The sequence below is a fragment of the Otolemur garnettii genome, unplaced genomic scaffold, assembly GCF_000181295.1.
Source record: "Otolemur garnettii isolate 467f Iridium unplaced genomic scaffold, OtoGar3 scaffold00138, whole genome shotgun sequence".
Classification (NCBI taxonomy): domain Eukaryota; kingdom Metazoa; phylum Chordata; class Mammalia; order Primates; family Galagidae; genus Otolemur; species Otolemur garnettii.
In genome coordinates, this window is record NW_003852533.1 from 4,418,376 (window position 1) to 4,431,719 (window position 13,344).

At 49.3% G+C, this 13,344-nt stretch overlaps 1 protein-coding gene across 2 annotated transcripts in view; it reads right to left on the reverse strand.

Moving 5' to 3' along the window:
- Positions 1-13,344, reverse strand: part of GRIP1 (glutamate receptor interacting protein 1) — a 270,568-nt gene that overhangs the window by 3,007 nt on the left and 254,217 nt on the right. Inside the window, exons 19-21 of one of the 2 annotated variants that reach the window (XM_012810580.1) lie at positions 12,487-12,598; positions 12,332-12,376; positions 7,860-8,093 (exon numbers count right to left, since the gene is read on the reverse strand). In XM_012810580.1, the coding sequence (XP_012666034.1) occupies positions 7,860-8,093; positions 12,332-12,376; positions 12,487-12,598 (391 nt within the window). The remainder of the gene's footprint in view (positions 1-7,859; positions 8,094-12,331; positions 12,377-12,486; positions 12,599-13,344) is intronic. The other variant, XM_012810579.1, reaches the window with a different exon arrangement.

Below are 13,344 nucleotides of genomic sequence, written 5' to 3' on the forward strand. Positions count from 1 at the left end.
GTGCTGGCCACGGGGGGTCCGTAGGGCAGCTCCCAGATTCAGGTCGCTGTTTGGGGCCAGGACTGGCCATTTCTCCATGGCACACCCTTCAAGATGACAGGCTAGTAAATACTTGAAATTTGAAAGTATTCTGCCTCCCTAGAAATATCTCCTAAAGTTGGAGAAAACTGGATTTTAAGAGAGCTCTATGGTTCTCCTGGAAATAGCTTGGTGATAGCAAATTAACAAAAATGAAATTATTTTAAGACCATTTAAGAGAAAAGATTCCAGAAATCAATAATTCACAAAAACAAGGAGCACAGCTGGGTGCCCTCGACACAGCACCACTGAACTGTACCCTGGGGCCTTCCTGGACACAGTGGAGGTGACCTGTGATTTATTTCTTGCCCTAAAATAATAATAATTATTTTTTTAGAGATAGAGTTTTACTTTGTTGCCCTTGGTAGAGTTCTGTGGCATCACAGCTCACAGCAACCTACAGCTCTTGGGTTTAGGTGATTCTCTTGTCTCAGCTTCCCGAGTAGCTGGGTCTACAGATGCCCACCACAACGCCCAGCTATTTTTTGTTGCAGTTTGGCTGGGGCCAGGTTCAAACCCGCTACCCTTGGTATATGGGGCTGGTGCCCTACCCACTGAGCCACAGGCGCAACCAGCCCCAAAATAATGCTAAGTGGTCTGAGGTTTGAGGCACACTGTCCCCCACAAGTGAGCCTCTTCTCCAGAGGCTTCCGATCCCCAGGGGCTATGCATGGGCAAGTCATTCCCTTTTCTGTGAGGAGGACTCTGCTCTGGACAGCACTGACCACTGGCCTATCTGGGGAGAAGCCTCTGGGCGTAGCACAGGCGTCCACCCTTTCTGCTGTGTCCTTCCACAGGTCAGGTAGGTGTTTCTGGACACATAATCTCCCAGCCAGCCAGGCAGCTTTTGCCTATTTCAGCTGCCTCACAAACCGAAGGTGAATAATTATCACAGCCCCGGCCCCTTGTCCCCAGAGCCCTCCTGTGAGCTCCAGGCCCCATCCTCCTGCATCACATCCGACCCATTGCTTCCCAGCCCACCCTGTCCCACAGGAAGCAGGACTCTGTTACAGGACCGCTGTTCTGTGCTGAATGGAGGATGGCTGGACTGTGACCACCACCACAGGCCACTCCATGTGAGGCCACGCCCCACAACCCAGGTTCCAGTTCAGCTGCTGCCAGCACCTGCGTCTCCTGCCCCTGCACCCACCCCGGAGGCAGCGTTGACTCCCTTCTCAGGTGTGGACTCCCTTCTGTTTCTGAGCAAGTCGGCCGTGTGTTGCAGCAGCGTCCTCTCGGCAAAGGTCAGAACCCTGGTGCTTTCTCCTATCAGTGTAGACACGAGTGGGAGCTTTAGCCACAGAGCCAGCTGTCCCCACCTGGATTTCAAGGCTGTCTGCATCTGCCTGGAGTGCCCAGCCTTCTTGGAAGCAGCCCCTGGCTCTGCAGCCTCTCTTGGGCCCAGTCTGGCCCTGATGGCCTTCAGGGGCCGGCACCTGCTTGCCAGAGAGGCTGCTGTTTTCCCGTGAACCCGGCTTGTGGATTTACTCGTGGGAGGCCTCCTGGGAGCAGTGTCCCTTAATCCTCAAGTTCAAGCAGTGTTGGTTTTGAGACAATCCCGCCCTTCCTGTGGGGCTGGAAAGCAAGAGTGAAACTGTCTTCTCCAATGAAACCCTGCAGGCCCAGAGGCATAGTCTCAGTCTACGCCACCAGACACTCATGGGTTTGAGACAAATTGGGTCAAAACAGCAGCAACTGCCCTCGAGTCTGGGAGAAGGTCCAGAAGACAAGGGCTCGGTGAGGGGAGTCAGTGGCCTGGATTTGGGTCCTAAGAATGAGCAAGTTAGGGAAACCCTTGGAGAGAGTGGGCTCCAGGCTGGGCAGCACCGTGTCCTTGGAACCTGTGGCAGATGGAAAGCTGTGCTGCTTCCTGCAGTCCTCATCCTGGGGTCATTCCAGAGCCATCCCAGAGTCATTCTGTAGCACCTTACACAGTAGTAACAGAGGAGAGAGCTGGGTGGTCCTCTGAGGCCTCCAGATCAAGCCAGGCGTGGCTGCCAACAGCCCCCTGGTTGCTGCCAGCTCTGTCTCGGGCTCCTTCCACCCACCCAGCTACCACCAGTTGGTCCTGTGGCACAGCCCCTGCCATGGCGTCCCCAGGCCTGCCTGGCCCTTCCCGATTCCCTCTGCAACTTGCTGCCTCGGTTCCCTGGTGTGCCAGGAGCCTCTGAGACTCACGGCCACCCTTAGTTCCAGCTTAGCGCTGAGCATAAATGATCCCCATTTTATCTCCTCACTGTAGGGGCTGCTAAAGTCAGACCGTACCAGGGCTCTGCCAGGAAAGACCTCTACCCTCCACCTTAGGGACACAAGGGGACAAGCCCTGGGCTGGGCTGTTAGCAGGTAAATCCTCACTATAGCCCTGCCCAGGGCAGAAGAGGAAGAGGTCACTGGGCTATTTGCCAACAACCTGGGCACGAGGGAAGCAGAGGGGCCTTCAGAGCTCCGGCATTTGCAACATTTGCAGGTGAGAGTCCTGTCATGTTACAACCCATAAACAAGCACATTGTATCACAAAGGAGGCACTGAGGAAGAGTCAGACTGAGGGAAGCCACCCAGTTTTCTTTTTTTTTTTCTTTTTTTTTTTTTTTTTTGAGACAGAGCCTCAAGCTGTCCCCCTGGGTAGAGTGCCATGGCATTATAGCTCACAGCAACCTCCAACTCCTGGGCTCAAGCGAGTCTCCTGCCTCCACCTCCCAAGTAGCTGGGACCACAGGCGCCCGCCACAACGCCTGGCTATTTTTTGGTTGCAGCCGTCATTGTTGTTTGGCGGGTCTGGGCTGGGGATTCGAACCCGCCACCTTAGGTGTACGTGGCTGGCGCCTTAGCCGGTTGAGCTATAGGCGCCAAGCCGCCACCCAGTTTTCTGAAGAGAAACAGTTGGGTGGGCCTGAGACAGGTGAGTGACCACATGCCCAGGCAAGGGGCACAGGGCACTGACTAGCCTGCCCCTGGGCCACGTGGACCCAGGGCCAGCAGCTCTGACCGCCGCTGTGGCTCAGAGCTGAGGCCCTGACTGTGAATGGAACTCATGGGGCCATAAGATGCAACAGAGCTGTGTCTGGCAGAGACGTGGGGCTGTGGACACTGAGCTGTCCCCGGCACACCACCGGGCAGCTCTGACTGTTACCGGGAGGTCTTCCTCCCCCTGTCCTCTGCCCCACTGACTCAGAGACGTATATATATGCTTTTCTTTATCCTCCTTTAAGCAAGTTTTGCCGTCCCACTGTCATTCTTTGTTAATGAGTTAAACAAATATATTCTGACATGAGCCAATCATTTGCATAAAAATTGTGTTTTTCCAGGAAATTCTGTCATTTGTGACAACATGAGGTGAAGGGACCTGGAAGACATTATGCTAATGAAGCAAGCTGACCACAGAGAGCTCAATCCTGCAGGACCCTGAGCAGGTGACCTTGGGAGGAGACACGGGACCCTGAGCAGGCGACCTCGGGAGGAGACATGGGACCCTGAGCAGGCAACCTCGGGAGAAAGGTGGCTGTCACCAGAGGTTGGGAGGGTCTGGGGCAGCCGAGAGGCTGCTCACAGGGACAGCATCATAGTTAGACAAGGGTGTGAGGCTGGCAGCCTATTGCATAGCAAGGCAACTACAGTTAATATGTTTTATCTTTCAACATAGATCAGAGAGAATTTTAAATGTTCTTACCAAAGAAATGATAAATATTTGAGGTGATGAACATGGTAATTACTCATGCACACATTCCACAAGGCATCCATGTATCAAAATCATTTTGTACTCTATAATATATAGAATTATTATGTGTCAATTAAAAATAAAATAAAGCCTTTAAAAATGAATTTTTTTATATCTTAAAATGCATACTTTAGTAGAATCACAGACAAGGGTAGCTGACGGATGATGCATGTGGAAGGCTGTCTGTTTAAAACATATGGCTCACATCTCAGCCCCGTCCTGCTATCCCCCGGCCCCTAGAATGCCCTGTCAGCTACACCCAGAGCCACAGCAGAGCAGGAGCCTGTCAGAGGAGATGTGCACCACCCCAGACCCACATCCGCTCCCTCATCTGAAACTGACTCTCATCCCGTTGTGTAGCCGTCTTTGGTGGCATCAGGGCAGCTGTTGGGTGGTCAAGTCTGGGGTGCTGAGTAGCCCCATTTTCTAAGTTTCGGATGCTGGAAGGTGAGTGATAGGGACTTCACCAGGAAAAACTCTGCTCTTAAAGTCCCCTCTGCTGACAAGTGGGACAAGTGGGGCTCCCGGGGGAGATGTAGCCAATGAGTTCTCCCAGTCCGCCCCACACGGACGCCTGTGGTCTCTCTGGCTCATCGCTCCTCACCGAGGAAACAGAACCTGGGTCCAGCAAAGAGTGGTGAGGAAGAGCTAAGTGTCTGTGTCTCAGCGGTTTCCATAGCAGACAGCTCCGCCCCAGCCTGAGGACCCCTGGACCCTGAGTGCCCCTGATACTTGGTGAGGGGACAGGGCTGGACGCTCCTGACGTCGGGGGAACGTTGCAGAGGGAGCTGCGTGAGAGACTGGAAATGCCGCTCCTTCCAAGGAGCACACAGCTTTGTCACATCCAGAAGAGCAATGCTGCCTCGCAGAGATGCAGACACATTGGAAATGCAGTGAACTTGGTGGGAGCCAGTGGTGGCAACACGGCTGTGAGACTACAACGCTCAGCTCTGTGCCGCCAGCGGCTGGGAGGGCAGCAGGTGCTGGGAAGCTACTTTAAAACCTTTCTGCAAAGGATGGATGCAAATAGCTACATACGATGGAAAAGTGTCATTGTGTTAAGAAACACGAATGCCAGGGCAAAAGGAAACCTGAATATGAATCTTCAAAAAGTCCAAAGGCTCTGAATGGGGGGAAATTTCCACTCCACAATTTTTTTTTTCTTTTTTTGCCTTAAGACGTGCAAGTGAAGCTAGAATCAATCTCAGGTTAAGTGGACACCAAGGATATTTAAAAAGGAAAGGGAGGGTTATCAATGAACTGTGGCAAAGATCATGGGCTCCTCATCTGCAAAAGGAGAGAATCTGTGAAGAGCTGCGTGTGATGAGCTGTGCAACCAACCAGAATTCATTCAAAAGGTAACAGGCAGCTGCTTCCTCTGCACCCCGCCACCCAGCAACAGCCTGATGCCTCTGACACATCACCTCCAGTTTGCAAACCTAAGGGAGCGAGGCTTTCTCTGCCTTCAGCAGGAACCAGTGCACTGGAAAGGTTGCTGGAGGTGGACTGGAGGCCTGTAGCCCCCAAATGCTGCCGAGGTGTCCCTGGGTGGGGCTTTAACAAGCACCCATGGTAACGGTTGTAGGGTCCCAAACAGCTGTCTAAGGCCGGGGTCCTCAAATTATTGGCTGAGACTTACTAGTAAGTTTTTTTTTTTTTTTTTTGGTAGAGTGCTATGGCGTCACATCTCACAGCAACCTCAAACTCTTGGGCTCAGGTGATCCTCCTGTCTCAGCCTCCTGACTACAGGTGTCTGCCACAATGCCAGCTAGTTTTTCTATTTTTAGTAGAGATGAGGCCTCATTCTTGCTGAGGCTGGTCTTGAACTCCTGAGCCCAGGTGAGCAGGCTCCCTGAGTGCTGGGATTATAGTTGGGAGCCACCAAGTCCATCCTATTATTAGTAAATCTTGAAATCAGCTTAATGCAATTTACATTTGAAAAGAAACAAAAAAACAAAAGAAATATTGGCGAATGCAGTGCAGTAAATGTTTAGATTCCCCCACATACATAGCTGTGGAGTGTGCAGGACTGGGGGCACAGTCAGGGCCATAGCTGACCCCTCCCCACAATGGCCTCCCCCTGTACCAACACTCCCCCCCCACTGACCCCCAACACTCCGCCCTCCACACTGACCCCTCCCTGCACTGACCCCTCTCCCCACGCTGACCCTCTGCACTGACCCCCTCCTTACATTGACCTGATCCTCACAGGTGGGAGTGTGTCTGTGTGTCAGTGTCAGTGTGTGTCAGTGTGTGTCAGTGTGTTTGTCACTGAATATCAGTGTGTGTCAGTGTGTCAATGTGTGTCAGTGTCAGTGTATCAGTGTGTGTCTCTGTGTGTCAGTGTCTCTGTGTGTCAATGTCAGTGTGTGTGCCAATGTCAGTGTGTGTCAGTGTGTCAGTGTCTGTGACAGTATCAGTGTGTGTCAATGTCATTGTGTGTCAGTCAATGTCAGTGTCAGTGTGTGTGTGTCTGTGTCAGTGTGTGTGCCAGTGTCAGTATGTGTCAATGTCAGTGTGTGTCAGCGTGTGTGTCTATGTCAGTATCAGTGTGTCAATGTCAGTGTGTGTCAGTGTGTCTGTGTCAGTATCAGTGTGTGTCAATGTCAGTGTGTGTGTGTCAGCGTGTCACTGTGTCAGTGTGTGTGTTGGTGTTTGTTGGTGTGTTAGTGTGTCAGTGTCTGCATGCGCGTCAGTGTGTGTGTGTGAGCACGTGTGCAGGTGTGACTTACTGAGCAGACACATCAACTCCAGGCAACTGAACAAGCTAGCTGGGCCGGCAGCCTTTGCTGTCACCCTGGACGGTGGTGGGGTCCTTGCTGGTCTGTGTCGGGAACGCTCCGGACCGCAGGCCTCCTGTTCTCCTGGTGCTCCTTGCCTTCCCCGTGCACTGCGGCTGCCGCCCCTTTGCAGGTACTTCTGCTCCTGAGATGCCCCAGTGGACGCCTTGCTCTGCACAGGCCACAAGCACTTCCTGGAAGCCTTTTCCATCCTCCCACAGTGGATGAGGGCCACCCTCTGTCCCCACGGCTGCCCATGTCTGTTCCTATCATGTCCCTTCCCACAGCTCCTTGCTGCACTCAGCTCCCCAAACACCCTTTGAGGGGCGACACACAGCAGGTGCACAGTGAGCAGAGTGAGCGGCTGTGAGCGGCCCGGGACTGAACACCGAGCTCAGCGCCGCCTCCTGCGCTGTCCACGCCCACCAGACCGTCTGCCAGCTGCAGGGTAAGCACCCAGCTTTCAGAGGGTGCTGAACGAAAGTGAGGTCTGTAGAGGAAAAAGAGAGTAGCCAGCCTGACACCCTGCCTTGACCCTTACATTTATTCACTCATCTGGATAAGACAAATAACTAATCTCTAGTCAACACGTGAACTGCAGCGATCTCAGTTCTCAGGAAGAGTGTTTGTTATTTTATGCACCCCATGTATTGACAAAAAACAAGGCATTAGCGTGGCAAAGGAAATGAGAAACACCTTGTCCCATGCCTCTCCTTGGCCCTGGGCTCTCCAAACACGGCCACCGACATATGCCTGTCACAGTTGGCCAGCGGCTGTGAACTCAGTGCGTCCTCTTAACCCAGGCACAGTGAGGCAATGGTCATGTCTCATGGGAACAAACCAGGTCCCAGGCTGTCTTGGCCTGAGACATGCAATTGCATTTTGAAGACAACCTCGTGTCCCCTGAGCAGCACAACATCCCTCCAGGTCTGTGACTGAGGATGAGACTCTCAGCAAAGCTTGAGGGAGCAGATGACATTCAGAGAAACTGCCAGCCCAGAGTGACAAGAATCTCACTGCATGCCAGGTTCATCATAGCTCTGTGTGACGAGGCAGCCACACCTTCCCTCAGAAGAGTTTGGCTATTGATATATTTTCCATAAATATGTTGCCTGAAAACCTGTTTCCTGCTCCCCAGGATGACCTTCGGGATCATGTTTTGAGAACAAGGTGTGAGGACCCACCTTCAGCTTCTCTGCTTGGCTGGCCCAGAGGAGGCCGTCACCTCCATGCTGGCCTGGGGCCTGTGCCTGGTGCGGGAGGAAGAGAGGACAGAGTGTCCCTACCTTGTGCAGCTCCACGGGGGTCTGGGACACGACCTCCTTCATGTCTTGTTTCACTTTCCGCAGGGGCACAGACTTCCTGCCCACGTCGGAGGGCAGGGTGTTGCTCCGAGTGGTCTGGCTGTAGTGTGGCCGTGCACTGCCCCGTTCCTGGAAGCTGGCCTGCCGCCCCAGCTGGCTGCGGGCTGTTGGAGCCTCGCGATTCAAGCTCAGTGTGCTCCCCGACATGATTGTTGCCTGTGGCATCGACAATTTTCAGAAACAGTTAAGCTATGGCCAAGGAGAGGGTGAGCTGCCCAGCACTAAGGACATTCCTCCTCCTGCCCAGTCGAGATTTGCCTCTTCAGGGCAGAGCCAAAGGCTAGAGAATGGACTGCAGGCTGGACCAGCACGTTTGTGGAATGCTTTGCAGTTTACAATGCGTAGCTCAAATCCAATTTCAGTACCTACGCCACTCAGTTTATTTAATCACATACCACCCCTGGCAGTTGGGAGGCAAATTGAAAGGCTGTGACAGCTGCTTACTGCAAATCTCATTTTAAGCACTAACTTTCCAGTTAGTGGCCCTAACAGATGGGGTTCACAGGCTGCCTGCAACTCATCTCATGCAAGTGAGTGGCGCACTTCTCAGCCTGGCTCCCAAGGAGCCAGCCATCGCCAGACACAAAGGCAGGGGCCTCTGCAGGATCCCCGCCAGCACTGTGTGCTGTCTTTCCTCTGGCCTAGGGGCCTGTCCTTGAGGCCTGTGGACCAGTGAGGCCCCATCTCACTTAGTACAGATTAGCGTTCCCTAGAAAGGGCCTTTGTGTAAGGTCTCCAAAGGGATGAAGACAATGATTTATGCTATTGAGTTCAACCCTTTACTCAAAAGCTCTGAGATTGGGGTGGGATTTCGCCAGTGAACTGTTGGTCTGTTCAGCTTCAGACGTGTTCCCTGTGTAACTCACAAGCTATGGCAAGATCAGCTCCTAATGACGACTCTTGGAACTGAGCACAAAAGGGCTTGAAACCGGCATCACATCGGGGCTGCTGGTTCTCAATGTTACAAGATGCTGTGTTCCGAAAATGGGCCCATGGCCAGCTCTGCACTCCAAGATGTGACGGTGCATGAGGGTAAATCAGCACTGGGGAATCTGCCTGAAACCACGGGAACAGGCACCCACGTGCCACGTGAGTGGCTGCAGTGAGACGTGGCTGTGTGTGGTGCCAATGCCAGGACAGACACTCTGCTTAACCTGCTGAGAGCTCTCAACACGTTCCCCCAGTTAAGCCTCACAGTAAGTCCCCGAGGTGGTGTGTGAGTCGAGGGTACTTACTTTCCTGAAATACAGATGGGGAGGGAGCCCTGCCAAGTGAGGATCATTTTCTTTTTTGTCTAAGATTCCAGAATTCTAAGACTCACCTGGTGTTCAGCTATATACACACCACTGGCAAGATCTCTGAGTGACTCTAATAACATGCACACCTAATAACCCTGCCGAAAAGGAACAAAACAAGGAAACTTACAATATCTCGACTAGATCAGTTATCTCATTGATAACTGTGAAAAAGAAAACTATAACTGTAAAACTGCTAAATCTTATATACTTATGTGAGTGTTGTGGGTAGAACCTGATTTAACACTGAAGCAACGCTACATGGTAGATACTAAAATCATTCTACCTTCCACTCAGCTAAGAAAGGGGGTGCCTGGGTGAGGTGAGTGGCTGCCCGTGAGTCTGGGACTGGAGAGGACGGTCCAACCAGAACCCTGGCTCCTGGCCACTGGGCTGCATTGCTTCCCAGTCAAGGTATGAGGCTGAACCCCATAAAATAAAACTTCCTTTTATTAGGTAAAGAAAATCTAATATTTAACCAATTATGAGTTATCCATACCACGGCTTGTTTCAGATAATTACCTTTCTTAAGTTTATTGGAAACTTTCATACTAGCATCATTGGTACCGTGGTCCCCTCTGTCTTAGTTTCCTGCCCACGTGTGTTGTTCTGTCTAACTTGCTGGGACCGACTGTCTTCTGGCAGTGGGGACAATCCAGCTACTATTTTCTTCTATTTGGACTAGTTATTTGCTTTGTTTGTTACAATTATTTTCTATTTTATAAAATATTTATTTTTTTATATTCATTTTCCATGGAATAGCAGGAAAGTAAATACATTGGAAGTAAAACGCCTAATCACTGCACCCCGGAGACAGAAGTTTTGCCATGACGAGTCTGTCTCAGTTGTCAGAGAAGAAATTACAGATGGTTTAGAAGGAGTTCTTGGGGAAGAATGTGACATTACCAATAGTTCTTGAGTTCAAGTTTTCAAACATGGCTTGACAGCTCCATTGAAAGTGAGCTGCAAGTAGCATCTGAGCAGGAATAAAAACTAAAACACAAGTGTAAAAACTGAAATAAAAAAACTAAGAAATAATTATTTTAAATTGCTTAGGGTTTGTTTTGGCTTCAAGAGTATATATTGCCTGTTTTCAGTTGCCGCAATTCATAATTATAAGTTCCTTCTGAGGCAACTTAGAGTTTTCTATCTGACATTTATTCAGATCTTATAGTGTTTAAAAAAGTTAATGCACTGATCATTTATCAAGAAATGGCACGAATACTAACAGTTAATTTTTACTGAATAGGTTATTACTCTATGAACATTTGTTAAGTGCCACTTAAGCTTTAGCTCACTATGATTCCCAGGTTTTGTAGAAATATTTAGTGAGAAAGGTTAAAAACTTGTCCAAAAACTTGTTCGGATTTTTCTCTTTTGTTAAAGCTATCCATTTTTCATTGCTAAAGCTGAACCTAAGTTATTGCTAGCAATAGGGAAAATGATGCGTAAATTAATTAATTTTCATTTTCATTTCAACTGTAATAATTTTTCACTTTAGCTAAGCTTCTACCTTTATTAGTGTTACACTGGGATTTAACTTTTAATTCTGGATGTAAACTTCACAGGTGGGAATCTAGGTCCAGCAATATTTTTTGCATAATAGCAATTCCAGTCAAGGGTATGGAGTTCATCTAAACAAATCAGTTAATATTCTTTGTGATAAAAGTATAATTATGAATTTGCTAATCATTCTTCCTAGTTGGGGATTTTAATTTCTCTTTGGCTTATAAATTCAGCCTGTTTCCTTTCTGCATTTCAGGGGCGACACCTGACTACCTCGAGCTCTGTCAGAGCAAATATATGTCAGAGACATAACTTCTCTGCTGGTGGGTGTTATTTTCATGAGATAACTAAATTTCTGGATCAAAATACAACCTTACTGAAAAGCACTACATTTGAGTGCACATCATCTTCTTTTTACTTAATGTAAAAGAAGCTATTAAAAGATAGCTTTTCCTTCAAAAGAGAAGTATCAAAATGAAAAAGGCATATGAGCCAGAATGCGCTTTCAGAAGCCAGGTGTGTTTAGTAACTGAGCTGTGCTGGTACCTTGCACTTCAGGCCACTTGGACTCATCACTGATACAGGAGGTGGTAAGAGTTTAAATAAGCCAGGTGATACGTAAGCATTCCACTCTTTTTGAAAGTTGTATAAAAAGGAATCAATTGCTAACATCTTAATGAATTTAAAATTTATAGGATTATCCATGTCCAGGTCCTTTAACTGTGCTCTGAAGCTGAAATTCATGCCAGGTGATACGATGATGTTTACAAATTCACACTAATATTTTTCTTTATAATTCTCTTTGCAGATTCACAAACATTAGAATCACATAAAGAATCCACACATGCAATTGAGAAGCAAAATAATATAAAGATGAGTGATCATCTAAGGATTGCAAGAGTTTCGCCCCATTATGCCATTCACATTCCTTATGGTGACTTGGGGACCTCGTATGACATTAAAATAAAAATGAGACTTTTGCCACTTTATTTTTTACAGCTCAGAAGATTTAAAAGAACATAAAAGGAAACAGTCCAGGACTTCCCAGACTAAAGTGTGAATACCGTCAGCAAATTCACGGCTTTGATCAAAGAACTCAACAGGAGTTCCGCTATCCTGCTCCATCTTGCTCTTTCCCCGGTTTCACACTAAGTTAGTACGGAATCAGGAACTGCCATCAAAGGCAGAGTCTCTGCAGTATTTTGGCTGCTTATCAAAGAGACTGGCCTTGCTCACCAGCCGAATTGCCACCTACTTAGAGGGCAGAACAAAATAAAGTACAATTTCCTCTTATGTTCCTCTTAACAATCAAATTAACTTCTGTACCAGGTACGAATGAGAACATGCCAAATCAACCTTTCTGAAGCAGCTCAGAGTGGGATGCTACAGCTGGACCGCGCCCGCTTCCCAGCGGCGTGGTGGGGACAGGGCAGTCAGGGTTAGCGGGAGCAACGGTAAGCCACAAGTCAGTAAGCTTGGGGGTGGGAATGGAGGTAAATAGTTCCAGCTGCATTGTCTAAAATCAAATTGCTGTCCAGAAGGCGGGGCGGGAAGGCAGCTCACAAGCAAGAGTACAACGTGAAGGGTAGCTACCAAGAGGCCCACGCTTCTCAAAGACACGCGCCTGTCGGCTCTCTCCTGTGGAAAGGGTTAAAGCTTTTAAATGAACTGGTGTGACAAATGCAAACTTAAAAGGACCAAAAAAATGAGTGTAGGAATGAAGACAGCAAGGAGCAGACCGAGGCTACCTCCAGCTCTCGCAGGATGCCCGACTGGCCACAGGTCTCCAGGTCCTCCAGCGCTTGGGACCAGAAGCTTTCCTCTCGCTCGGCGTCGGTGCCTTCGGGGGCCCCTTCAAAGCTGCGGCCCAGAAACACAGCCCGCATCAGCCCCTCGCCAAACACAGATTCATTCTGGGGCCGGCTTTCCCCCAAATGTGGCTGCCAAGTCCAGTGGCCCCAGCTCAAGGGAGCCGTGGGAAGAGCGTCACGAGCTCAAGGGAGCAGCATCACGAGCAGGGGAAGACCATCTGGCTGCTAACCCAGGTCAGGTCACTCCCTCCTGACCCTAACCCCAACCCTGACCCCCAACCTCTAACGCTGACCCCCCAACCCTCCTGCAGATGGACAGATGGAACTTGGGAATATATTTCAGCTGCTGTCTACAGGGCAAGATCAATCTAACTTTCCTCTAGGAGAGAAAAATATGTTTTTCCCTCTTATTATAAATATCATTATAAATAAATTAAATGCTAACCTTTTTTATGAATTTCCATAAAATGTTTTGGTAAGGATCAAAATGCTAAAATAATACTTCTTTGCTGAAAATATGCATTTTTCTTTTTTATTTATTTATTTATTTATTTTTTTTGCAGTTTTTGGCCAGGGCCGGGTTTGAACCCACCACCTCCAGTATATGGGGTTGGTGCCCCACTCCTTTGAGCCATAGGCGCCACCCTCTATCTTTCTTTTTTAAAAAGTAACCAGGCTCGGCGCCTCTAGCTCAACAGGCTAAGGCGCCAGCCATGTACACCTAAGGTGGCAGGTTCGAATCCCCAGCCCGGACCCGCCAAACAACAATGACGGCTGCAACCAAAAAATAGCCGG